We start from the raw sequence: 22,742 nt of genomic DNA, 5'->3' as shown, positions 1-22,742 counted from the left end.
CTTTTTTTTTTTTTTTTTTTTTTTAAAGCTCCACACTTACCCAATGCTGCCATGTGGAGAAGCAATCCCTGCTGCCCTCTACTGCCCTGTGCTGCCCCCCCAGAAGCCCTGACAGCTGATGCAGCTGCTGACAAGTGCAGGGCTTTTTTTCTTTTTCTTTTCTTTTTTTTTTTTAAAAGAGCTGGGAGGCTGGGCCCAGGCAGCCATTGATAGGGCTGGGAGAGCGGGCAAGGGTGGGGACTTGTGGCAGAGCCCCCCCACCTAGCACGGGGCTGTAGGGGGCAGTGGGCTTCTCCCCCCTGCCTGGCAGAAGCCAGTGAGTACAAGGCTTTTTTTTTATTTTTAAAGAGTCAGGATGCTGGGGCCGGGCGGGACAGCCATTGACAGGGCTGGGAGAGCGGGCAAGAGTTGGGGGGCACTCAGGGGGGCTGGGGAAGGAGGCAGGGGATGGGGCCCGACAGGGGTTCCCCCATTTCCCTCCCCCCCTCCTCCAACCCACTCCCTCGCTCCCTACTTACCGGCACGGAGTCCAGGTCCAGCTCCCTGCGGCGGTGAGCAGGGACTGCCCAAATCTCCAAATCTCTCTGAAGCTTTCTGAATTGATTCGGTGAGCTTTGAATTGATTCAGACCCTTTTATTCTCCTGATTCGATTCGGAGATTTGGCCGATGAATCGGGCCAAAAAATCTCCTCCAAATCAAATCAACACCTGAAGCTTCACACAGCCCTAGTTACCAACAGATTGCAAATAGCTGGAAAACTTTAAAACAAGAATGACCAGCAACAGCAATGTTAGAATTTCAAGATACCTCTCTCCAGCAAAATTACACTCAAAGTCCATCTTTTTAAAATCATGCACTATTGTATTTGAGAGAAAAAAGTGGATCACTGCCATTTGAACTACTCCAGCTGCAACTCTGGAAGACCAGCTGTACAACCATAACACCAGCAGATGCTTATCTAGTAAACAAAGTTAAAGCCATTCAGCCTTATGCAGTCAAGAGCAAATCTTGTGCAGTATCTGTAAGTGGTAACCCTATATCACTTTCTATCATTTTGAAGCAATCTACTAGACTCTAGATTTATTCATTCTACCAGTAAATTTACCTGACTTTCTTAAATTCATTTACTTTGCCCATAATGGCTTCCATTTAAAACAATCAAAGTGCTTTAATAAGTGTTATGACAGATCAAAGTCTTAGTTTCACCCATAATCAATAGTTAACATCTAATTTGATTACTGAAAGTATAAAACCTTACGCAGATTTAGGAAAGGAAATGTGGAATACTATGCTCTGGTGAAACTTCAAGGAAAATTTGGGTAGGTAGAATGTAAATACCAGAACTGGAATAACTTGAAGCTGACTCCTTTAGTCTTATGAAATCTTGGGGCCTTTAGTTAATCACAAGTGTATAACACTCCAGTCTTCTGTCATATTAAAAAGGCAGTAGTTAACCAAATAACTGAATGGGTTGTGATCTTGGTACTATAGAGTGGTGAGGGTCATAGAAAGCTTAGAAGAAAGGCATGGAAGGGGTAAGCTGAAATCCTTGAAGGAACAAGGATTTGGAGGATGCAGGACCTCGCTACTTTGTACAGATCACATTCTGGATTCCCAAGCTCAAAGACAGATGAGGATATGGAAGGGTGGAAAGCCAGGAAACATAAAAGCTCTACTAAATCAGGAATTGTGGTATTCAGTTAGCCATCCCTGGTGTTTCATTAAGCACAGTCCAGTGCGTCTGGGAGTTCCAGTTAACATTTACTATCCAAGTACTTAGTGCCAAATCAATACCTCCACACATCGCTGCCTTTGGAGAACATGGACGAGCGGATGACCTCAGGAGCCATCCAGGCATATGTCCCAGCAGCACTCATTTTGGTGGTTTTATGCCATTCTCTGGCCAGGCCGAAATCAGTGATCTTCAGTATCTTGTTGCTCAGATCTCCATTTTCCACCTTCTCGAGTATCAATACTAGAGGAGAGGGGGGGAAAAAAGTGAAAGGCATGCATCACGTGGCTAGGATTTATTCAAAAAAGAAGAAAAAAAAAAGTCTTCCTGCCAAGAGAAGCCATTTCCCAACTTTAAATCTTGCCTTGACTTGCAGCCTGTCACTCAACACATTATCATCATGATTTTTAAGAGGTCTTGAATTGCTCTATTAATCTGTTGAAGAATGAACAGCTGTCTTCTTACTAATAAACAGTGAATGTAGTCAAAATATGAAAACCAGGATGTTAGACACAGAAAGGGCCCCAACCTGAAATACTTGCTCAATTTTTATTCAGACCTTAAGTAAACTCTCATGTAGATAAATCTACTGTTCTATGTGAGCAAAACTGAACAAAAACTTCAGAAAGGACCTATAGCACAAGTCAGAATAATCAGTTAGTGTCTAATATTCACTTCTGGGGTGCTAGAGATGCAGGGACCTTGATTTTTTTTTAAACTTCTATTCAAGCTACCCAAGGAACAAGTAAACTCAGCATAACAGTTTAGTATAGTATGTACTGTAGCATTGTTCTACAAAGCAATCCTCTGAGGAAGGGGAGTGAACCACTGTAGCTTCTAGAAATCCAAAGAAAGGGTAGGTGTGATATGCACCATCCTAATTAATCTTTTCTAAGTAAACCAATCATTGCACCTTTATTGAATGAGTTAGAAAAGTTTCTTATCAGAGATGCCCATAAATGTGGATACGTGATTATAATTAATATGCTGGAGTGGAAGTTTTATACATTCTGATATTAAGGTTAAGATTTTCAAATGCAACTAGTGATCATAGCTGCCCAACTTGAGATATTTTAGAGAAGCCTCTGTTACTTTAGAGAAAACAGATGCTCTGCACTCTCTCAGAATCAGGCCCTTTAAATGTCCTTTTATTGGGAGCCTCAAGCTTTTAAAAGTAATAGTCACAGTTTGGCTGAGTAGATATGCTACATCTAATGCATCACAGCGGAGTGCCAGGATGGGACAAAGATAAAGAATGAAACAACAGGACTGCAGCCAGTTACAAGTGCACGACCAGGGTAAAACTGTAATACAATTACATAATCAAGTTGAAACCATCATATATCTCAAGTGCATTTTCACCATTAGCTCTGGGTAGGGCCTACCATATTCTATAGAATTTGATACTGATTCCATCCTTTGCATGAAACTCTGCTCCAGAATCTTAAGGTTTTTACTTATAATGCTGGCAAATAAAATCTTAAAAGCCAACTGAATGTAAATCAATGCAGTGCCTTTTCAAGTCTGCAGATACCTCAAAATAATACCTTGACAAGTTTGAACCACTCTATTCATCTCAGCAAGTTAACTCTGAAATTTAAAGATAACAAATTTAATGGATAATATTAAATGTGTCACTGTTAATCAGTTTAGTGCAAAAATCCAGCTAAAGTGGTCATTCTACAATTCGAAACCAACTTCCATGACCTCTCAGGTGCCAATCCTAAGAGCCAAACCCTTCTTTTTTTTCTGGCAACATTTGAGCTGTGATTAGGCATCAGTGGCAATATAAATATATACCATTTGAAAATGGAAAGTTTGTGAATGGTAAAAGCTAATCCAGATTTAATATTGAATACGACGGGGACTGTATTGACTATATTATTTATTTACACAATTATTTTAAAGCATTTTGATTTGTATTTTAAATTAAGCTGCCAAAGTTTCTACTTGATTACAAAGGCAGTAAAAGAAAAGAGTTGCTGCTAAAAAATTACGCTCAGCTTGCTACAATATACAAGAATCCTTGTTTGTGCTCTCTTGCTCTGCCACTACTGCTGTCATTTACATCAGCGCTAAACAGATGCCAAACACTTCTACTCTGCCTTGGTAGCGTCTTAACAGCCCCTTTGTGCTGGTGCAAATGATGTAAAAGAGAACAATGGAAGATGAGGCAGAAGTATGCTGCTAGTCACAAAGTTGCTGTATTTGCAGGGGGCAAGAGGCTAAGACCTTTTTTTTGGTCATTCAAAAAAAAAAGGAATCAAGAAAAACAAATCTGCATTATCAGTCTGTCCAGCAAGGAATCATACCATACTGTAGCAGACAGTGGTAAGGTATGAGCATGGGCAGATCTAGGATTTTGACATCTTTCTCCAGTTAAAAAGAAACTAGAGACTTTACTAATATGCTAAGTGCCTAAGACTATATTATTCAGTTTAAGATCAAAGAAAAATAAATACAACTGGAACTTAATTTGCTATATCATGTATTATATATACAAACACAATAAACTAGACAAAAATAATCAAAAGAAGTTGTTTCATTAGTATAATCAGTAGAATAAAATGTATATTCATTTTCAGATTCATAAAACAAAACCTAGCCTTCCTAAGCATCTTGAAAATGCATCCAGTGGGTCACTGAAAGTTAATTCCACAGCTGAGTTAATGTTTTTAGCTAAACTTAAAATCAGTCTGCAGAGAACTGAAATAGGAGTTAGATTACCAGAAGCAGCTAAGAAACAGCAAAATTGCAGAAGAAAGAGAAGTTTGATTAATGGAATATCAAAACCACCTGTGGAACAAAGGGTTTTGAAGGAATCAGGTTGTTCAGTGCTTTTAGACCGTGTTCCATGGATCCCTGGGGTTCCACAACAGATCGTCAGGGGTTCCATAAAGAGGTTAAAGTGGACTGGGAGGCAGTGCGCTGCCATTCCTGGACTGGGATGCCTGGCTCCATGTCAGCTCACACAGCCCATGGAGCCAAGGTAGGGGTTCCACAGCAGAAGAAGAGATAAGAAACCATTCTGTGACTTCAGGAAGTTTGAAAACCACTGAGGTAGATTACAGTGAGCCATGAAGTCAACTAACTCACTCACTGCTGCCTGAATAGAAATGTTATTGCTGTCAGGCAGTTGCATTTAAACTGTGAGGGAATTAGGAAACAAAGGGTGGTACAACTGAACGATTCCTCCACCCCTGGTCCATTCCTGAGTATGAAAATATTGATGTTACACATCTATATTTATTCATTATTAGGGCTGTCAAATGATTAGTTGCACAATTTAAAAAATAAGTCGCAATTAATCATGATTTTAATCACACAGCTAAAAACTCACAATTACGTGCAGCAGGGCTGGGGGGGCTGTGGCTTAGAAGCGAGAGGCAGACAGACAGACACACACACATAGATACACACACACAGCAGGTAAGTCTGTGGAGGGGGGGAGCAGCTGCTGGGGTGAATGGGAACCTGGGGCCCAGGGGCTGGAGCAGGTTGTGGGATAGAGCTATGGGTGCCTGGTCCAAGGTTGTGTGCACCCCTGGGGGAGGCGTGGGGGGGCATATGCCCTCTGGATTTGTGCACGGGGTGGAGGCAGGCTGCCCACAGCGGGCTGAGGCTCTGCGCCCTGCTGCCTTTTCCCCGGGAGCCATGTGATACCATGTTGTACCTCCCACTACCAGGCAGGCAGGGGATGCATGGCACAGCCAGCATGCAGCTCCTGGGGCAGAGTCCCAGCCTGCAGCTGGCAGTCCACCTCCATCCCATGCACAAACCCAGGGGGTAAATGCCCCCCATGCCTCCCCCAGGGGTGAACACAGCAGAGGGGAGTCATCCCCGCTCCGCAACCCCGGACAAGCCACCTGCAGGTCTATCCCACAACCCACCACAGCCCCCCATTCACCCCAGTGCCTGCCCCTGCTTCATTCCCTCCCTCACTATGAGGGCCTCCATCTAACTCTCCCCCACCCCAAAATCTTTTGTCCCCCCTACCCTTTCCCCTCCACTAACTTACCAGCGCAGCGGTGTTCTACATGCAGCATGCAGCCTGCAGCTTCTCGTGTGCGTGTGTACCCCATCTCCTCCTGCTGCAGCCAGTTGGTGCCCGCGCTTGGGCTGCTCTGCAGTCCTTTGCACTGCCACTGCTGGCCAGAAACGGCAGAGTGGAGCTCCAAAACCACATGCGCAATGAACACGTTAAAATACATTAACGCAAGAACCAATTAACATGTTCATTGTGCATGTTAACTGTGATTATCTGACAGCCCTATTAATTATTAATATTTATTAATGTGTTTATATTAGCTCCTAAGAAAGTTAGGTCTATATTGTCAAAAAGGATAGTAGAAGAGAGAGAATTAAATACAAGCAGATAATCACTCAAATAGGATAATTCCGCAACTAATTGTAGCCACATTAAAGAAAGAAGCACAACTTCTGATGATGCCTAGTTTATAACTGCAGTACAAATTTGGACCAAGGTCATTATAAGCAGGTGTGTTAAAAAAAAAAAGGGTGTGGGGGGACAGGTAAGACTGAGCGGAGCTAACTGAAAATTAGATCTCTTCAGGGGCGTACCCAGAAGGGGTGCAGTGATGCAGTCTTACCCCTTTTGACTGTGTTGCACAAGTTTTGGGCACTGGGGGGGTCTGCCCAGAGGGCGATTGCTACTGAAGCCACTTATCTCCTCCTCTCCCTTGCTGACGAATTCAGTGGGAATGGGAAGGAATGGTGAACAGTGGCAGTGTTTACTACCTGGGCCCAAGTTGCCTGAAAGCTGGAGCCCCAGCTCTAGCCCCAATTAGCTGGGTAGTCAAAAGCTCACTGCTCATGAAGAGCTCTGGCAGAAACCTGTATTAACCAGGCAAAGAGCTCAGAGTTCACTGTACATGTACAGCCTAGCCTAAGTGGAGAGGATGCAATCTCTTGCCCCATCCCTGGATCTGTCAACTGATCTCTCTCTTGGCAAAGGGCAAGTTCTCACTTATAGAACTTATTCAACTAAATGAAAGTCATATTTTTGGTCAATCATTTCTTCTGTGTGCTTTAGACTCCCTTCATGTGTGTGGGACTGGTTTGCAATAGGGTAAGTATACTTTTCCATCTCACTGATATCCAAACTGCAGATTGTGTAGAGGCCAAGGATGAAGCCACAAATGAAAAACAAGCTCAGTGGGACAGAAACTACCATACATTGCTTCTGTATTTCTTATTAGCTAACAGCATGGTTAAAAGTAGAACATCACTGTTACGGGCTTTTCAAAGGTTTTCTTCCTCCAGGCATAAATTCAAATTCATTTTTTAATGGCACATTCTCCAGAAATTGTGGTCAGCTCCTGAGTGGGGAACCAAGCTAATCCTAGTAACGAGAGAAAAATGTTCAGACCGCTGCCAATGTCATGCCTTTTCTGAAGACAGGAAGAAGTTTCTTTCATATTCTGCAGAGGTTCAAGAAGTGTTGGGTGCTACAGGGCTATTTGTTTGGGAAAACATCATGTTAGTAACAAAGTACTTGCATAGGAGGGGCCAACAAATAACTCTGATTTTCATTTTAAAGTAGGTCCTGGGACGGTGACCCTCTAATAGGCAGACAGTAGACATTTCTAGCTGGATTGCTTCTGCTCTTGGAACTTTACAAACACCTTGGAGCCAGAGCCACCATACACTACAAAACAACTCTCCAGATTTGCTTGGTTATTTCATTACTTATAGTATTTCACTCAAGCCCCCAAGACTACATGATCCTGAGCAGTGGTCCCCCAAAAGGGCAGCGTTTGGAAGACAGTAGCTTGTGAATGGAATTTAGCCACATACATACAAGTGTCATTGTCTCTCTGCTCTGTCCTGGAGCAGTGAAGAATTTCTAATGGAACTACAAAAAGTTATGGAGTACTGCTAGCTGAGAACCAAAATAAATAAATAAAAAGTTCTGAATTAAAACTAAGGCAAATTTTCAATTTCCCATGAAAACGAGTCTTTAAATACTGATTCAGGAAAATCAGTGTTTTGTTTTGACATTGTACTTTTGTTCATTTTGACAAGATTTTTCATTAAATGAAGATTATTTAAATTATATATATTATTGTAATGAAGTCGAACCAAAAATAATGGCTTTTTCCTAAAAACGTCATGAAGTCAGACGTCCCACAAAGCACTTCAATTTCAATTAAACTGATTCTTTGCGATGGAATATAGCTCTGTCAAAGATCTTTTTGATCAGTTTTATTTGCAGGTAGTCAGAGCTAAGGAATAAACTCCAACGAGTCACTTACTAATGTTGCCAAACGCTCCATTTCCCTCCTGACTCCAGCAAGTAGGAGGAGGCTCTGAAGGCTTAATAAAGTGCTGCTCCACCCCTCTGTTTCACCTTGGGTTTCACTGAAGGCAAAGGCTTGCAACTGAACAGCAGTGAAGTGTCCTTTCTCAAACTTTGTTGATGGGCATGAAGAAAAGCTAGCTAGTGTGGAACTAAATGTTCAATTTGTCCTGCTGAGGTTGGAAACACATTTCACTGAAGTCACCATTAGTAGTAGTAGTAGCAGCGACTGAGGCATTCCCAAGAAATTGTGGTAACAGTTTTTCTCCTTGGTATCCCCAGACAGTGCCTCTCTCTCAGCTAACCTAAATTGAGGTAACAAAAGTAAATAGCTTACCACCTGAATGATCATTACCAATGGAAAAAAGATCTCAAAGATACATCCACAGATCTCTTATGGATCCTCACAAAGAAGCAAGTGCATTTCAGGACATCTGTCTGGGTTCATTTTTCATGGGAGCCACCATTCCCTCAGGAAATAGTCAAAACAGTTTAACAACTTGAAATTTGAATCCAGTTATATGGTCGGCTTTAAAAAACAGGAGTAAAGTGGAATTTTGAAATGGAAAAAAAAAATCACATTTTGTTAAGCAATATTGCAAACCTCTGCAAAAGTTCTTAATGATCCCTTGCTGCAAGCAGAACAATGGGCAGGCTCTTTACAAAGAGGATCACATTCCTGTTTTAGTCACCTCTACAGCCACAAGGGAGAAGTGGGCATCATTGTCAGGATATATAACCCACTCAGCCTGCAAGTCATCTTAATCCTGTTGCTTAGTTTGCAGAGGATTTGGAAAGTTACCTCAATTTGAGTCTAACAAAAAATCAGTACTGAGACTTTTTATGTTCAAGTAGTTTTCTTTTTTTCACATAGAAAAGATAATGAAATGCCAGAATAAATGCAAGAGAGAAGGACAGTGTAAAATCTCAGCCTATGCTCAAATCTCCAGTTCCTGTTTCCATTTTCACATACAAGTCACTACATGACACTTTCCTTCCTCCCTATGATTGCTCAGCTTCATGTTCCTACAGGCCAAATCCAAATCACCAAATTTTACAAAGTAAAGTAACCCTGCATCCCTTCACAGGCCGTCTTCAGCCTATTTAACAAATTTAGTATAGACAGACTGACCCTACCTCCAATTAGCTTATGATGCCAGTGTCCATAGCCCACCCACATTGCCCTTCATCCTTGGAAGGAGCTCCCTGTAGACATCCATAATACTTACTCTCCTTTACTGCATTGTGTACAAAAAAATTTAACAGACTGCTAATATACATACTACAACCACTACCTATAATCCTGACCAATACTGTCTCACGGTTTCTTTGTTTTCCTTTATCAATACCTACATGCTCTCTGATACATTGATTTTAAGCTGCCTTCAGAAGGGACCATCTTTTTGTTCTATGTTTAAACTGCCTAACGCAATTTGGTTCTAGCCTATAACTGAGGTCCAGTTGCATAACAAAGAATGGGCCACCAGGGCACTCTGTAAGTGCCCACTTGGAGTTGGAGAGGGAGGGCAAGAACAGCAGCTGCTATCACTGCCAGGTCAGCTGGCACAGCCACAGCTGCAGCATCCAGCCCAGCTCCTGCCACCATCACTGCTGCCCAGGGTGCAGACTCTGGCTGTTATGCCTCAGTTAAGCTCCCTAGGCAACAGGACAATACAAATGAGTAACAATTTGCCTATCCCAGGTCATTTATACCTGGGATAACCACAAAGCTGTTATAAATACATCTTTCCATCATTTTATAGCACTGTTCAGTACACTCAGAACATAATCAAGAACAAGGAGGTGATTTCAGTGAAATACGAGACAAAAAGCTTCTAAGCCTTCCCAGAAATGGTTATTTTCTTAAGTGTTGTCTAATAAAACCTAGACTGGGAACACTCACATGGGGCAAATGCACCCACCCACCCGTTACAAATATGAACAATCTGTTAACAGGAAATTTGTCCCCTGCCAGACTATTAATTCAACAGACCAGGATGAAAACTAGACATAGGAAAAAAATGGCAGTGTTGAGGTATAAAACTCTTTTACTCTCCCATCTTTAAAGAAGGACCTGGTTGTCAGCCAAGATACTAGGTATAGGTTTCAGGCACTTTGAGAACAGGGAGAGCTGACTCAGCAGAAACATTCAGCATATGTTAGTTATCAGTCACCATCAGCCTGCTTCAGCATAGTCTAGGCAAAACCCCTTCTCCTCCCAAGAAGAGATGTCTTGCCTATTAACACTTGCAACAATTCCAGCTCTCTCCATACAGGCTCCTGTGAAAAGGGAGGTCAAAGGCTTTAGAATATTAAAAGCAAAAGATGAACTGCAGATGTGGATGGTGAGATAACTTTGATTAAATCTGAAGCCTATACACTAAAAGAATATCAAGGCTGCGAAGTCAGTAGGTTTTATAATAAAACATTCTTGTTTTTCAGGCATATGACTGAAAAACCTCAAACAAATTCCGTCGCATACAGCAGCATAACCAGGGGAGGATGAGCAAGCCAGCTGCCCCAAACACCAGCTATGAATGGGCCTCAGAATTTCCTATGCTGGGAGTCTTCACCGTGGCAGGGGAAACCGTGCATTGCCCCTGCCTGGCTACAGGATCCAAGCAGCATAGTGCGGCACCAAACAATGCATCTGGGGGACAAGGGATTAGTGAAGCAAGCAGAATGGTACTACTCCCCTCTTTTCCCCACCTGTCCACCTGCTCCTGGAGTCTTTGCCAAAGCAGGCACAGCTCTGCTCCCAGTATGTCCGTAATGGAAGAGAGGGAGTTCAGTGAGCTCACTACACCTCTGGTTGCATGCAATATACCCACATGCACAAGGTTCATCAGTTGGGTTGGAATATATTGGTTCATAGGGGAGACCTCTACTGCTTAAAGTGAGCAACTGATGTTGTACTAAGTTACTATTTTGTACATAAACTGCTACTAGAAGTCAATGAGACAAGCATGTCACCAGTGGGCACCACAGCTTTTACCAACAGCAAAGGATCAAGACTCACAACCCCTAAGTTCTATTTTGGATTCTGGAAGGAGCATACTCTGCAGGACAAAAAGTCTTTTACTCCCGTTTCCACTGAGCTTCCACTTCAACCAAACTGTGTCCCATCATCCTCATTCCCTTATTCAAATCCCAAATTCCTCACCTAGTCCCAATCTCCAACCCCACAACTCCTATTTCCAATCACCATCCCCATCCTCTTATCAAACTTCCTGTTACGCGCACAGTCAACCTCCTCCAGCCTCCACAGTGCAGTTTTCCACCCCTCCTGCCCAGGTCTTAATCTAATGCCAGTCTTCTCACCACTCATCCTTTGCTCCAAATTGATTCCCACCAAATCTCCTGGGCTAATTAAGTCAGAATTAGGAGTCAGGCAGCTTTCCTTTCCATATCATCTGCAAGCCAACAGGAACAATAAGGCACAAGGAATGCTCCCTACTCTCAGCTCCCTTGTTCACCTGCACCAGAGCCAGAAACAAAAGCTTGCGAGCAAAGACCTTATTCCTTGCAGATCTAGGATAAAGCGTGCACAGTTGCTCTGTGTGAATGGTGGATAAACAATCCATTCAGTGCATGGGAACACTAAGGCAGTGGTTTTCAAACTTCCTAGAGTCGTGCAACCCTTTTGCATCACTTCTGCTGCTGAACCCTTAACCCTATCTGAAAAACTAATGCAGAGCCAGGCACCCTGGTCCCACAATGGCAGGATACTGGCTCCTGGCCCACTCCACCATTATCACCAATCTCTTTGTAGAGCCCCTGATGATCTATCATGAAACCCCAGGGTGCCACAGAACAGTTTGAAAACCACAGTTCTAAGGGACTGGTGGACAGACTGATCCTGCAGAGAAGTTAGCCATCAAAAACTCTTATGTTTTGTAAATAACTTTACTGTAACCTTCCAGGGCACAAATATTTACTAAGTTAAATCTATGGAAGAAAGAATTAAAACCAAAACCAATTTGATGCTCTTGTACTGTAAAAAAGAAAGAAAGTAAAAAAACAAGGCAAACGCTGCTTAATATATATATTGGGATATATATAAAAATATAGGTTCCTTTTCCAATTATATCATATTTTCTGCTTGATCCATCTCTTTACCTTTATTTTCATTTTCCATATTAATGATAAGAATAGCTTTACAGTGTTATCAGACCCTTCCATGCAAGCATGGAAACATCAACTATTACAAAAATGTCTTGATTCAGTATTGGTAAGCCTAAATGGCAATAGGAAGTAACAACTGTCCAAGCTACTTGTTGGCCCAGCATCTCATCTAGTGACTTAGAAAGTTAAATCTAATGACACTGTAACAGAGACCCAAACAAGAGCCCTGTTACTTAGAAGATCAGGTCAAACTGACCTAAGGGTGAGCTCGGCCAGGTAGGGGGAGTTGCACACCTGGGACATGATGAGGGTAATTAGCTTGCTGAGTGAGGCATAAAAACAGCGGCGGGAGACGGACTGATCACCTTTGGGCACCAGAAGAAGAAATAAGGAGGGACGGACTTCTGGAGAGAAAGAAGACGACTTACCGGCTATCTGGATGGACTCTGAGAGAAGTGAAGCCCTGAGGTACGTGGCAAGTTGGTGGTGAAAAGGATCGCCTTGCCAAAAATCCTGTCGGGTGTCAGATCCCTGAGGGATGCAGCAGGGCAGCAGCGAAAAAGATTCTCTTACCAGTAAACCCTGCTGTGCCAGTGAGTATGGGGAAAAGTGGAGATGCCAGGTGGCGGATCTGCCAGGACTTCTATGAAGAAGGGATCGTTACCCCTTAGTGGAAGAACGGGGGAGATTGGGGTCAACCCGAAGTCTGAAATCCAGTGGGATCGTGGGATTTGGGATCAACATAACAGATTGTGAGGGAGAGTAGTTAGAGACTACTCTCAGGGTCGTGCACCCACAGAGAATGAAGAATGCAGAGAGTGTATGCCACTAATGAGATAATTAGCGGCAAGGAATCCTTATTAAGTAACTGGTCTGAGTAGTCCCTGACTGTAACTCCGATTACTTTTGCCAATGAAGTAATTGGCAAGGGCTCTGTTATCTCACCACTATTAAACTGGAAATAAAACATACACCGTGAGCAATTGACACCAGGGTGGCATTATTCTATCCAAGAACCATGAAAAAGCAGTAACCTCCTTTCTTTTCTCTTTCATTCAAGTTGTGACAGGCAAGTCTAAAGGAGAGACAGGGATAAGAGCAACTATCCCACTCACAGACACACTTCTATATTTATCATATCAAGCAAATACAGTTAATTCACAGACTTCCTTAACTAAGGGCCTGTCCATGCCAGCTTCCAAGCATGCTTATAACTTGCTAAATTCACAAGGAACTGAAGACACTCAATACCACACAGAGGCACACTAAAGACAGTTTTGGCCTTACTTACCCACTAATTATTTTAAAGCTAATATCCCATTCCAAGTATTTATTAAAGTTCAAACTGATAAATAAGTTTGCACGTAACGTGCTTGAGGCAAAGATTTTTCACTGGAAGTAGTAGCAGAAGTCTGAAATCTTTTGACCTTCATCTTCTGCTTTTCAGGAAGATGCACTAGTAAATATCATTAGGTATGAATCATTCTTCTTAGAGATATAATATTTTGTATGCATTCAACTGTAAGCATACACAAACCCCATATGTAAGATCAGATTTTTCTCGACTAGCAACATCTACTTGAACTGCCAAATGAGAGCATAAAGGTTGGAAGCAGCTATAGCTCACCCTCAGTTCTCTCAATTGAAAGTCCGTGTTGCTGAGAATTTCTGAAAACAGGACTGAAGGGCAGGTCATGGGATTAACACTACACCATCTCAAAGAACCATAGTTCCCATAGAGTAACTGTACTTTCTTCTTTAAGCACATATCAATGTGGATTCCAAAGTAGATGAATGACACACAGTGTTCTTCCTTGATGGCGGGAGTACAGAATGCAGTATTGTTGTCCCTAAAAACAGCATCTGACCTGACTGCTATAATTAAGTGCATAATGGATTAATAAAAGTACGATGAGCAGATCTTAGCCTGGCACGTTTTTTAAGTAGGTGAAATATATTGCCTGTACTCTAGTAGGAATGTGCCTTACATAGTTAGAGAAAGAGGTCTGTCAGCCATCTGACAGAAGGTGGAAATAAGCTATGTGATTCACGTTCAGATTCTTTTCAAAGAAAGAGCTTGCTCTTTAGAAGCACCAGATGTGAGAAAAAAGGCTCTCTCCCTGCATATAAAAGGCTGAATACTTTTAATGTTTGAACAAGGGTCTAGAGCAGGTGTGCTCAACCCCCAGTCTGTGGGCCACATCTGGCCCACAGCACCATGTCATGTGGCCTGTGGGGCTCTCCCTGGGTCCAGATATTTGGTGATGGGGGAGTGATAGCACCACTCCCCTCCTGCCAAGGTTCCAGACCTGGGCTCTGTGTGCTGGATTGGGTGCCTGATCCCAGGGCCCCATCTTGGCACATGGAGGCAGCACCAGCCCCAATCCCAGTGTGAGAGGCCAGTGTCAGGCCCCAGGGCCCGATCCTAGTACACGGAGTTCTATCTGGCCTGTGGACCAGCCCCAAGCGATACTTGTGGCCCACAGGGCCAAAAGACTGAGCACTATTGTTTGAGAGAGATTCAGAACATAGAAGAAAAGAACCTTCACCACTGAATGTAATTTCAGAAAACTTAGCATGGTAATGAATTAGTTTGGGTGGAATTCTAAAACCACCAATCACCTTAGGTCAAAATATCTGGTATATTTCATAATTTCCTTGTTCAGGAAGAAAACTATGCAGGACAGTCCTGCCTTAACTGCTTAGAGCTCACCAACTGCCCATGATGATGTCATGATCACAAGAAAAGCCACCTTGCTTGTGAAGCAGTGTACTGAACACACTGACATACATTCAAAAAAAGATTTTTGAGTTTTATAAGGATGACTTGAAGTCCTGTATGATACTGCAGCAAAGTGGACTTTAAAAAAGTTATGCTTTAAATCCTGCTCCTGAAAATGTGAGGTTAGTCTTAGATTTCTAGTACTAGAACTTCCACAGGAACAATATTTTTTGAAGTTTCTAAAACCGAGGCCCTTTTCTATTTGAAGGAATCAAATTCCTGCTCTGTGTAAGAACTGACTGTCCATGTAGGAAGCAAATCTCATTTTGCTCAGCCATCCAAAATCCAGGCCATCAAATTCAGGGATTATTGGCCTCAGTATTTTAGGGTGGTTTGTGAGACCATGCCCAGGCAGGTCAAAAGATGCATAAAGGCTTCTGAGGAATCTGCAATGGATCTGATAGCCAGGGTCATTCCAGCCAGTACTGCACTGTCCTAAGGATCAAGGTCTTGCCCTGTCACATCATGAATACTATGTTTACTTGAATATGGGACAAATTCCCCACTCCCCCTCAGCTGGCATGGAGAATAAAAGGCCCCTTACCTTATAATTGCATACAAAGAAATCTCACTAAATACACTGTCTATCATTAAGCTGTTGCCAAAAGCAGCATGTGCTCAGTAATGGAAACCAATTATGAAGCTGATTAAATACAACCAATGCTGAGCATGACTATAAGACACATTGCCCACATTGGGCAAACATGCTGATAGAAACCTATCACAAGAATAGTTTAGTGTAACCCATCTGAATAAGACACACAGCAGTGCCCATTAAGTGCAGTCACCCACAGCAGCAACTCTTTCTCAAGTCATGGTGAGCCACAACACTGCATACTTTTTTATTTCCTCTTCACTTCCACAGTTGAGTTGTGCCTTTCTTTCCCATTTCCAAAGATTTCTGTTTCTTCAGCAGCCTTTATTGCAAGGCAAACATCAAGAAACGAGGCCCCAAACAGTTCACCCAGAATCCCTCTGTCACCTCCTTTCTCAGCCTGCCACATAAAATTGGTGTGGCCCTGCCCTTCAAGAGGTGAAGCCATATCAAGCTGCCCTGAACCTCATCTACATATAAACCTTGGAAAATCCCAGGACTTGTGACAAGAACACCAGGTTCCTGTCACGAGCGAGGGCTAATTAGTATTACCATGTGGATCCTCTTAGGGGGTCGGGGAGGAGTTATCTGGAGTACACACTCATACTGAGCAGTGCTGAACTATGGGGTCACCATGGCTTGAAATGTTGTTGACTCTGGTAAGTCTCATCCCAATGAACTATGTGGTAAATTGAACTAATATCATGCATATTTTGTACTATGGATGAGCAGGTGCCAAAGTGCTACTCAAAAGCGTGTTTATGGAGTACCTGTGGTAACACTGGCAGCAGTTTCAAAAAAAGAAAAAAAGAAAGAAAAAGGGTAATGCATCAATTTTGCATAAACTAAATGCATGGATACTATAAGCAAATTGCTACAGCCATGTTTAATTTCAACGCTATTGTTTTCAAATTTGCTTCTCACTTCCATGCACTTAGGGAGAGCAGGGTCTGACAGTAAAGAAAGGGGGGGGAAGGGCTGCCAGGGGAAAAAGTTGTCATGGGAGCAGAAAGGAAAGGGGCTACCTGACACCACAGATTTAGTTTCCCTGCTGTAGCAGTGGGAAGGGGACAAATTCAAGGCAAACCTCCAATAATTAGATACTATACCTAGAAAATTATAGCAAATGTATACATTTTCCATATCTAGAATCTAATTGTGTTGGGTTATTTTATAATCAGGGTCACCTCCTATTTGAGTAAACATGGTATTATACTGGGGGACTGGGGATGGATAGGCAAGAGTATAGAAATATAGAGAATATTGAAGAAAGGCACTCAGCAGAGGGCTCATGCCTCCCTCAGAGCAGAAATTCAGCATGTGGCACTGTCCCATGTCAAGCAAGTTTATAGGATGACTCCCCTGGTAATGGGATATTGGGTCTAGGGTGGATTTCCACAGAGACTACCCACAATGACTACTATATTTCTGTTTGGAAAGTGCACTAGATTATTTTAATCTCTAAAAAAACAAAGCACAGTCAAACCAGTCATGTCCCCACTTCTAGAATTTGGTGTGTTCCAGGCAAAGAAATAGATGACCCACACACCCTCGTTTGTTTATAACACGCATTGGCAATGTCCAGTAGTCAAGTTTCGCACCTCAGACTTCTACAGAGTAAGCAGGAATGTTATGAAGTTGCTTGGTTCCAAACTATTCACGTGTAGCATCATGATCATAGTGTTTGCAGATCACATGCCTTGCATTTAAATGTAGTTCAGGTAGGCACTCCAGCCTGTTCCTGGTATGTTTCTTATAAGAATCACTGTAAAAGAGAATGTCCACTGCCTCTCACATTCATTCAATCTAGCCACCAAGTGAGCTCTCAAGACCCAGGGCAAGACTGTAATCCATTGACTCATAATGCCTCGATGGAGAGTGCACTGGCCCCAGCAACCAATACAGAGAAATCTGTCAGCAAGACCTAGTAAACAGCATGTATGTACATCCAACATGTAGTCTAATAGCCCTAGACAAGTACATATTCCTCCATTTTTTATGTAGGCCATATACCAAGCTGAAGGGATTGAAACTTGTCCTCTGGCAGGTAAAATCTTCCTGATGAATACAAGAAACAATTTATCAGACTTTACAAGAAGTCCTAGCTGGGAAAAGAGAGAAAGAAAATGTGATCAAAAGCTGTTTCAGTACTTCCTATCGAGACCTACCTCAGATCAACCAGACAGTTATTCAGATACAAGTCAATATGGATTAGATGTCCAACCATCATTTGCTGGCAACCTGGTTAACTCTTGGTACCAAGGAAAATATAAATGTATGGAACCTTGTATTGGGAATGACTGGTAACTACCCTATATTGCAGGCTCTTTCTATAAGCCAGACAAAATACAGAAGAAGTCACAAGCCAGTGATGCATTTGCAGAGATGAAATTATTTAAGTACACATTTGTTGAACAGCCTCAATTCTGGTTAGGATAAAGATCCTCTCTTTTCTTTTTTTAAAAGGATGAAGTATTTGGAGCTTTCCGTATATACCCAAGGAACCTTCTCCATGTCTTGTGGATGAAACAACAAGGTCACTTCTGTAATATGAGAAGAGTCCATGACAAAGGATAGGGAAAAGAGGGAGGCATAGGATAGAGGGAGGAACTAGACAAGGTAATAATATCCATCTGTCTAATGGTAATCTATGGGGGAATGGACAAAGGTCTGGTGCAGGTCAACCATCTTATCCAACCTGCTACTATGTCAAAGGAGCACACTACATTACCAGGGAAGAGGGCAGCTGTCATACTTATTTCTTATATACCTTTGGTATAAAATACTGTATGTATAAATTAGACTGACAGCATGTATTGTCTCACTTTATGCTAAGGATGGCAAGGCTTATGATAGCAAAGGATAGATGTAAATCCTCAGAGCACATGAGTTCATCAGTCATCTGGTAAATGTAAGGTACTTCCAGTCCTCTCATTAAGCCCTAAGGGGAAAGAAAGTCCTTAAAAGGTATCTCTCTGGATGCCCTATTCTTGGACCTACAGTACTCAACATTTCCATTTCAGCCTGCAAGTGTCTCTTGGTCACCATCTAGATTTCCTTAGTTATGTCCCTCAGTCCTCCTTTGCTGTCATGAGAGAACTGGACAACTCTATTCTGCATCAGTCATACTCAGCTGGAAGGGTGTGGCAGTTAGCCAATACAGTTGTAGTAGAAATGCCAAGGGAACATCTTCACAATGGGTCCATCCATCTAGGGTCATCTCTGACTTCAACTTCCCTTGCAGACTTAAGACAAGTAAGTAGCCAAATCCTATGGCTGTGCATAGTAGAGATTAAGCTCTAATTTCCAGAGCACACTTTATTTTGGTCTGTTTACATGCATAGTGCCAAACTGAAAAATACAGCAGGAACAATTAAACAACAAAAAACAAAACCCTTGGAAAACAGCATCTTGCAGAAGATACCATGCACCTTCAAACACATTTTCCAGTTGGTGTTACTATGGCCGCTATCTGCCTCAGTTTTCACAAGTCTGGTAACCCCTTGTTAATGGACAGCACTAGAAGTTAAAAAGGTGTCAAATAATTTGAGGCACTTTTCTGAGATGATCAAAGTCTCAGAGTTTCAGCATAAGAAGTTCCTGGAAAAAAGTTTAAAAGTCAACCAGTCCTAGTACTAATTTTGAAGATAATACTTCATCTGGCAAGGAGGGAAGTCAAAGTGCTGATAATGTAGCTCCAGGTTCCACTCCTTTGTTTTTTTTGGCTTTGGTGTTCCTACCAGGAAGGCTGCTAAAGAGAAACAGTAGACCTGGTAGAAGTCAATTTCTCAATGCCAAGCAAAGGCAACCTCCCCCAAAGAGCCCACAGATCCCATACATGTACTAGTGCAAGTAAAGTCTGCTCCTTCTTGCCCATTCCTCAGCACCATATAAGGCCTTCTGGACTCCTGCCAGTACTGATATTAGGCAGCAACATTTTTGCTGTTTCTACACCATTACCATGGGTTAACTGAACAACTGACCAGTTATAGACATACCTGGACCTTTATATATTGGTAAAGTTGTGTGTATCCATTTGTATGTAAAACTCCACCTACTTTCACAAATGACCCTTAATACACCTATATCAAGATCAATTTCTTCTTTGTTGCTGTAAGTAACAAAATGGTTTAATGCAGTTGAGGAAACTTTCCTTTGAACATCTTTCCATAAGATAGTATTAAATATTCCAAAATAAATATTACAAGCATTTTAATTTGTTAAATTTTTCTTCTATGTAGTCTAACTTGTTTCACTTGCAACATACCCCATCATCTGCCATGCCATCTTTACATCTGTTACTGATTACCCTAATCAGTCCTAGCCTTTTTTTAGTAAATGCCTCTCTCTCTTTCTCTCTCCTTCCTTTAATTTTCTCCAAACTTATTTTCATTTTCTCAGGTCCATTGACCCTTGCCCAACCTGTAGATATTTTTTTCAAGGTTTTTGTTTTTTTGTTGTTGAACTGTTCGCTGCTTTTCAATTTGACACTATGCATGTAAACAGACCAAAATAAAGCACACACTGGAAACTGGAGCTTAACCTCTACTATGCACCATGGGATATTTCCTTTGAAACACCTAATAAAAGCCTATTCTGATATTTGGGGTTTCTTTTAAATCCAGTACATGAGTGCTGATTGAATGTATTAACTATTAATGCTACCTTTGGAACTGCTGCATAGTTTATGATCACTGCCTATCTGAAGAACTACTTCAGAGGTTTATTCACTGTAAGTTACATATTAGACTAATTATCCAGTATATCAACATACTCTGTTTTACACACTGTGCAAATATTTGCACAGTCCTTTCCAGCTTTGAGCAGATTCCAAGTCATTAAAGATACCAACTAGAATAAAGCCATGAACAAATTCCATTCAACATTCCCTAAGTCTGTAAAAATAATAGAGAAGAATTTTTAGCTACTTATGGTACTCAGCTAGTACATTAGACCCAGATTTCTTTAACTTCACTGCGATGATGATATTAAGATATAAATTACTTAAAATGTATATAGTCTGCTATGAAATTATTTCCCATTCACAAAAATAGCTGGAAGCAGACAGGCCTGCAAAGATTCCTACTCTCCAGATCCCATGACAGCTAAGCACACAAGAGATTGCTTGTGTTCCCCCCCATCCATCTGCCTCCAACCATGGAGCATAGAGGGAACAAAGTGCTGTAAGAGGCCAGAGGACCAACCACCCCCCCGCCACACTTTGTAGAACAGGTAGGCACACGTAACAGGAAGCATTTCAAAGTAGTTGCTGTTTCTTCCAGGAATATTTTTGAAGCACTTCATAGGCCATGTACTTCTGTCCACTTCACATTTGAAGCACTTCAAATGTTGTATCTGTCCAGGCCCTAAGACTGCAATTATTTTATAAGAGAAAGCCATACATGATGTAGGGAGCTAATATGCTAGTGAGAAAATATTTTTACTCTGAATAAGCCATTTGAGATGTTCCTCTTTCCCCACTCCCACCTTTTTTTTTCTCTCTTTTTTTCCTTTGCAGGTGATTTGAGTCAGCAGACACAAATCAAGGGGCTGTTTCCCAATCAGAACTGCAGTTCACACACAGGCCCAATCTCCTCTTTAGGCAATGGGATCAAAAAAGGAAACAATAAGTAACCAGATTTTGCTAACTATTCACTTTACTTTTGTAACGAGGTGAGGCAGGGAGGAATTTTCTACCTGTTCTTGTACTGGCTTCTTTCTTCTCTATGGCAATAGGTTCAGTGCGATTTGGACACTTCAGGATTTCTTCCCACTGAGTCCCTTTTCCTCTATGGCCAAGGGAGTAGGGTTGGCATGCTCAATGACAGCTTTGTCTGCTTATGGCTTTGCAGAACATAATGATACCTTTATGACTAGTGGTAGAAAGTCTGCCTTATGTTTCCTGCTGGAATTTTAAATCACATCAGGTGGTGGCAGGCAACAGATTGGAGTTTTGGCTTCAGTGGCTGGGTTTGAGAAGGACCTATGACAACAGTGTTGTTGTGGATCTAAAAACTCTTCTCTGGATTGACAGTGGTCCTTTTAAATTTCTTTGCTATAACTTGAGACTCTCCAGCAGTTAAAGTCTCTTTCTTTGTGGTTCAGTCGCGCCTTACTCCATGCACTAAACATCTCACATGCAATAAAGTTTCTCCCCTGCCTAATGACTAGAAGGGGAGAATTTTCTCTCTACCTCACCATTCACAGAGCAGCTGCATTTGCAAGAGTGGAGAGTACCTTCTCTGTCAGAAGGCTCTGCTGTACCTCAAACTCTTGGCATGGCCTGAACTGTTGTGCTCAAATTGGAAGTGTCACAACATTCAAGCTGAGAATGTTGTTGTGGTCCAGATCCCTGAATAATTAGTAATTAGGCTGCAGCTTAATTCAGAATTTATAAAGGTGTAAGTGAAAAGATGAAAGGACTTCTTGGAAGAATGGAAGGTTAGGTAGAGAGGGATGCCTTCCTACAACCACTAGTCAGGTCTAGTCCCCTCTCCCATTCACTCTGTGTCAAAGTAAACCTTTTCCATACCAGACTACAAGTATTGCTACCTGTTTCTTTGCTTGTTTTAATTTTCACTTTCTGTTTGGGTATTTATTTATGGTGCACTATAGAAACAGTACCTTATTTATGCATAGATCACTGTTCTTCTTGCCAGTTTGGCTACAAAGCAGATGTACTGAAAACTTGATAATCCTTTCAGAAATAAGGAAATTCCCTAACTAGCTTTATGTGATAAAGTACCTTGCTTACTGGTACAGCACATAGCTCTAGTGCTCCAGAGTCTGCACTGGCTTATCATACTTTTCCAGACAAAATTCAAGGAGCTGGTTTTGACCTATAAGGCCTTAAGTGGTCTGGGCCCAATGTACCTAAAGGATCACTGTCTTCCTTATTCCCCATTGCAATCCTTAAGGTCAGCCAAAAGCAGCCTTTCAGTACTGTCAACATGCCCTGTCTCCTTGGCAAAAACACGTAAGAGGTGCTCAGCAGTTGTTCCTCAGCTCAAGAACTTCCTTTTCCTTGAGGCCCACCACACCCAGACCTGAATATCTTTCAGAAAGTCTGTAAGACATTTCTGTTTGGGCAGACATTCAGCAGACAAAGCCAGTCTGGGATACTGTTCAGGGGGTTCTACTCTGTGCTACTTCTACTTGCTTTCTAAGTTTGTCTGTACTCCTGTTCAC

General features: G+C 42.0%; 1 protein-coding gene across 1 annotated transcript in view; it reads right to left on the bottom strand.

Annotated features, from left to right (window-relative positions):
* The window catches only part of MAP3K9 (mitogen-activated protein kinase kinase kinase 9), a 193,397-nt gene that overhangs the window by 75,429 nt on the left and 95,226 nt on the right, over positions 1-22,742 (bottom strand). The window contains exon 6 of the mRNA XM_019519944.1: positions 1,796-1,976. Coding sequence (XP_019375489.1) covers positions 1,796-1,976 — 181 coding nt within the window. The remainder of the gene's footprint in view (positions 1-1,795; positions 1,977-22,742) is intronic.

This window comes from Gavialis gangeticus, unplaced genomic scaffold (assembly GCF_001723915.1).
Source record: "Gavialis gangeticus isolate Ggan-Ray unplaced genomic scaffold, GavGan_comp1, whole genome shotgun sequence".
Lineage (NCBI taxonomy): Eukaryota > Metazoa > Chordata > Crocodylia > Gavialidae > Gavialis > Gavialis gangeticus.
This window is presented reverse-complemented; position numbering and strand designations above follow the sequence as displayed.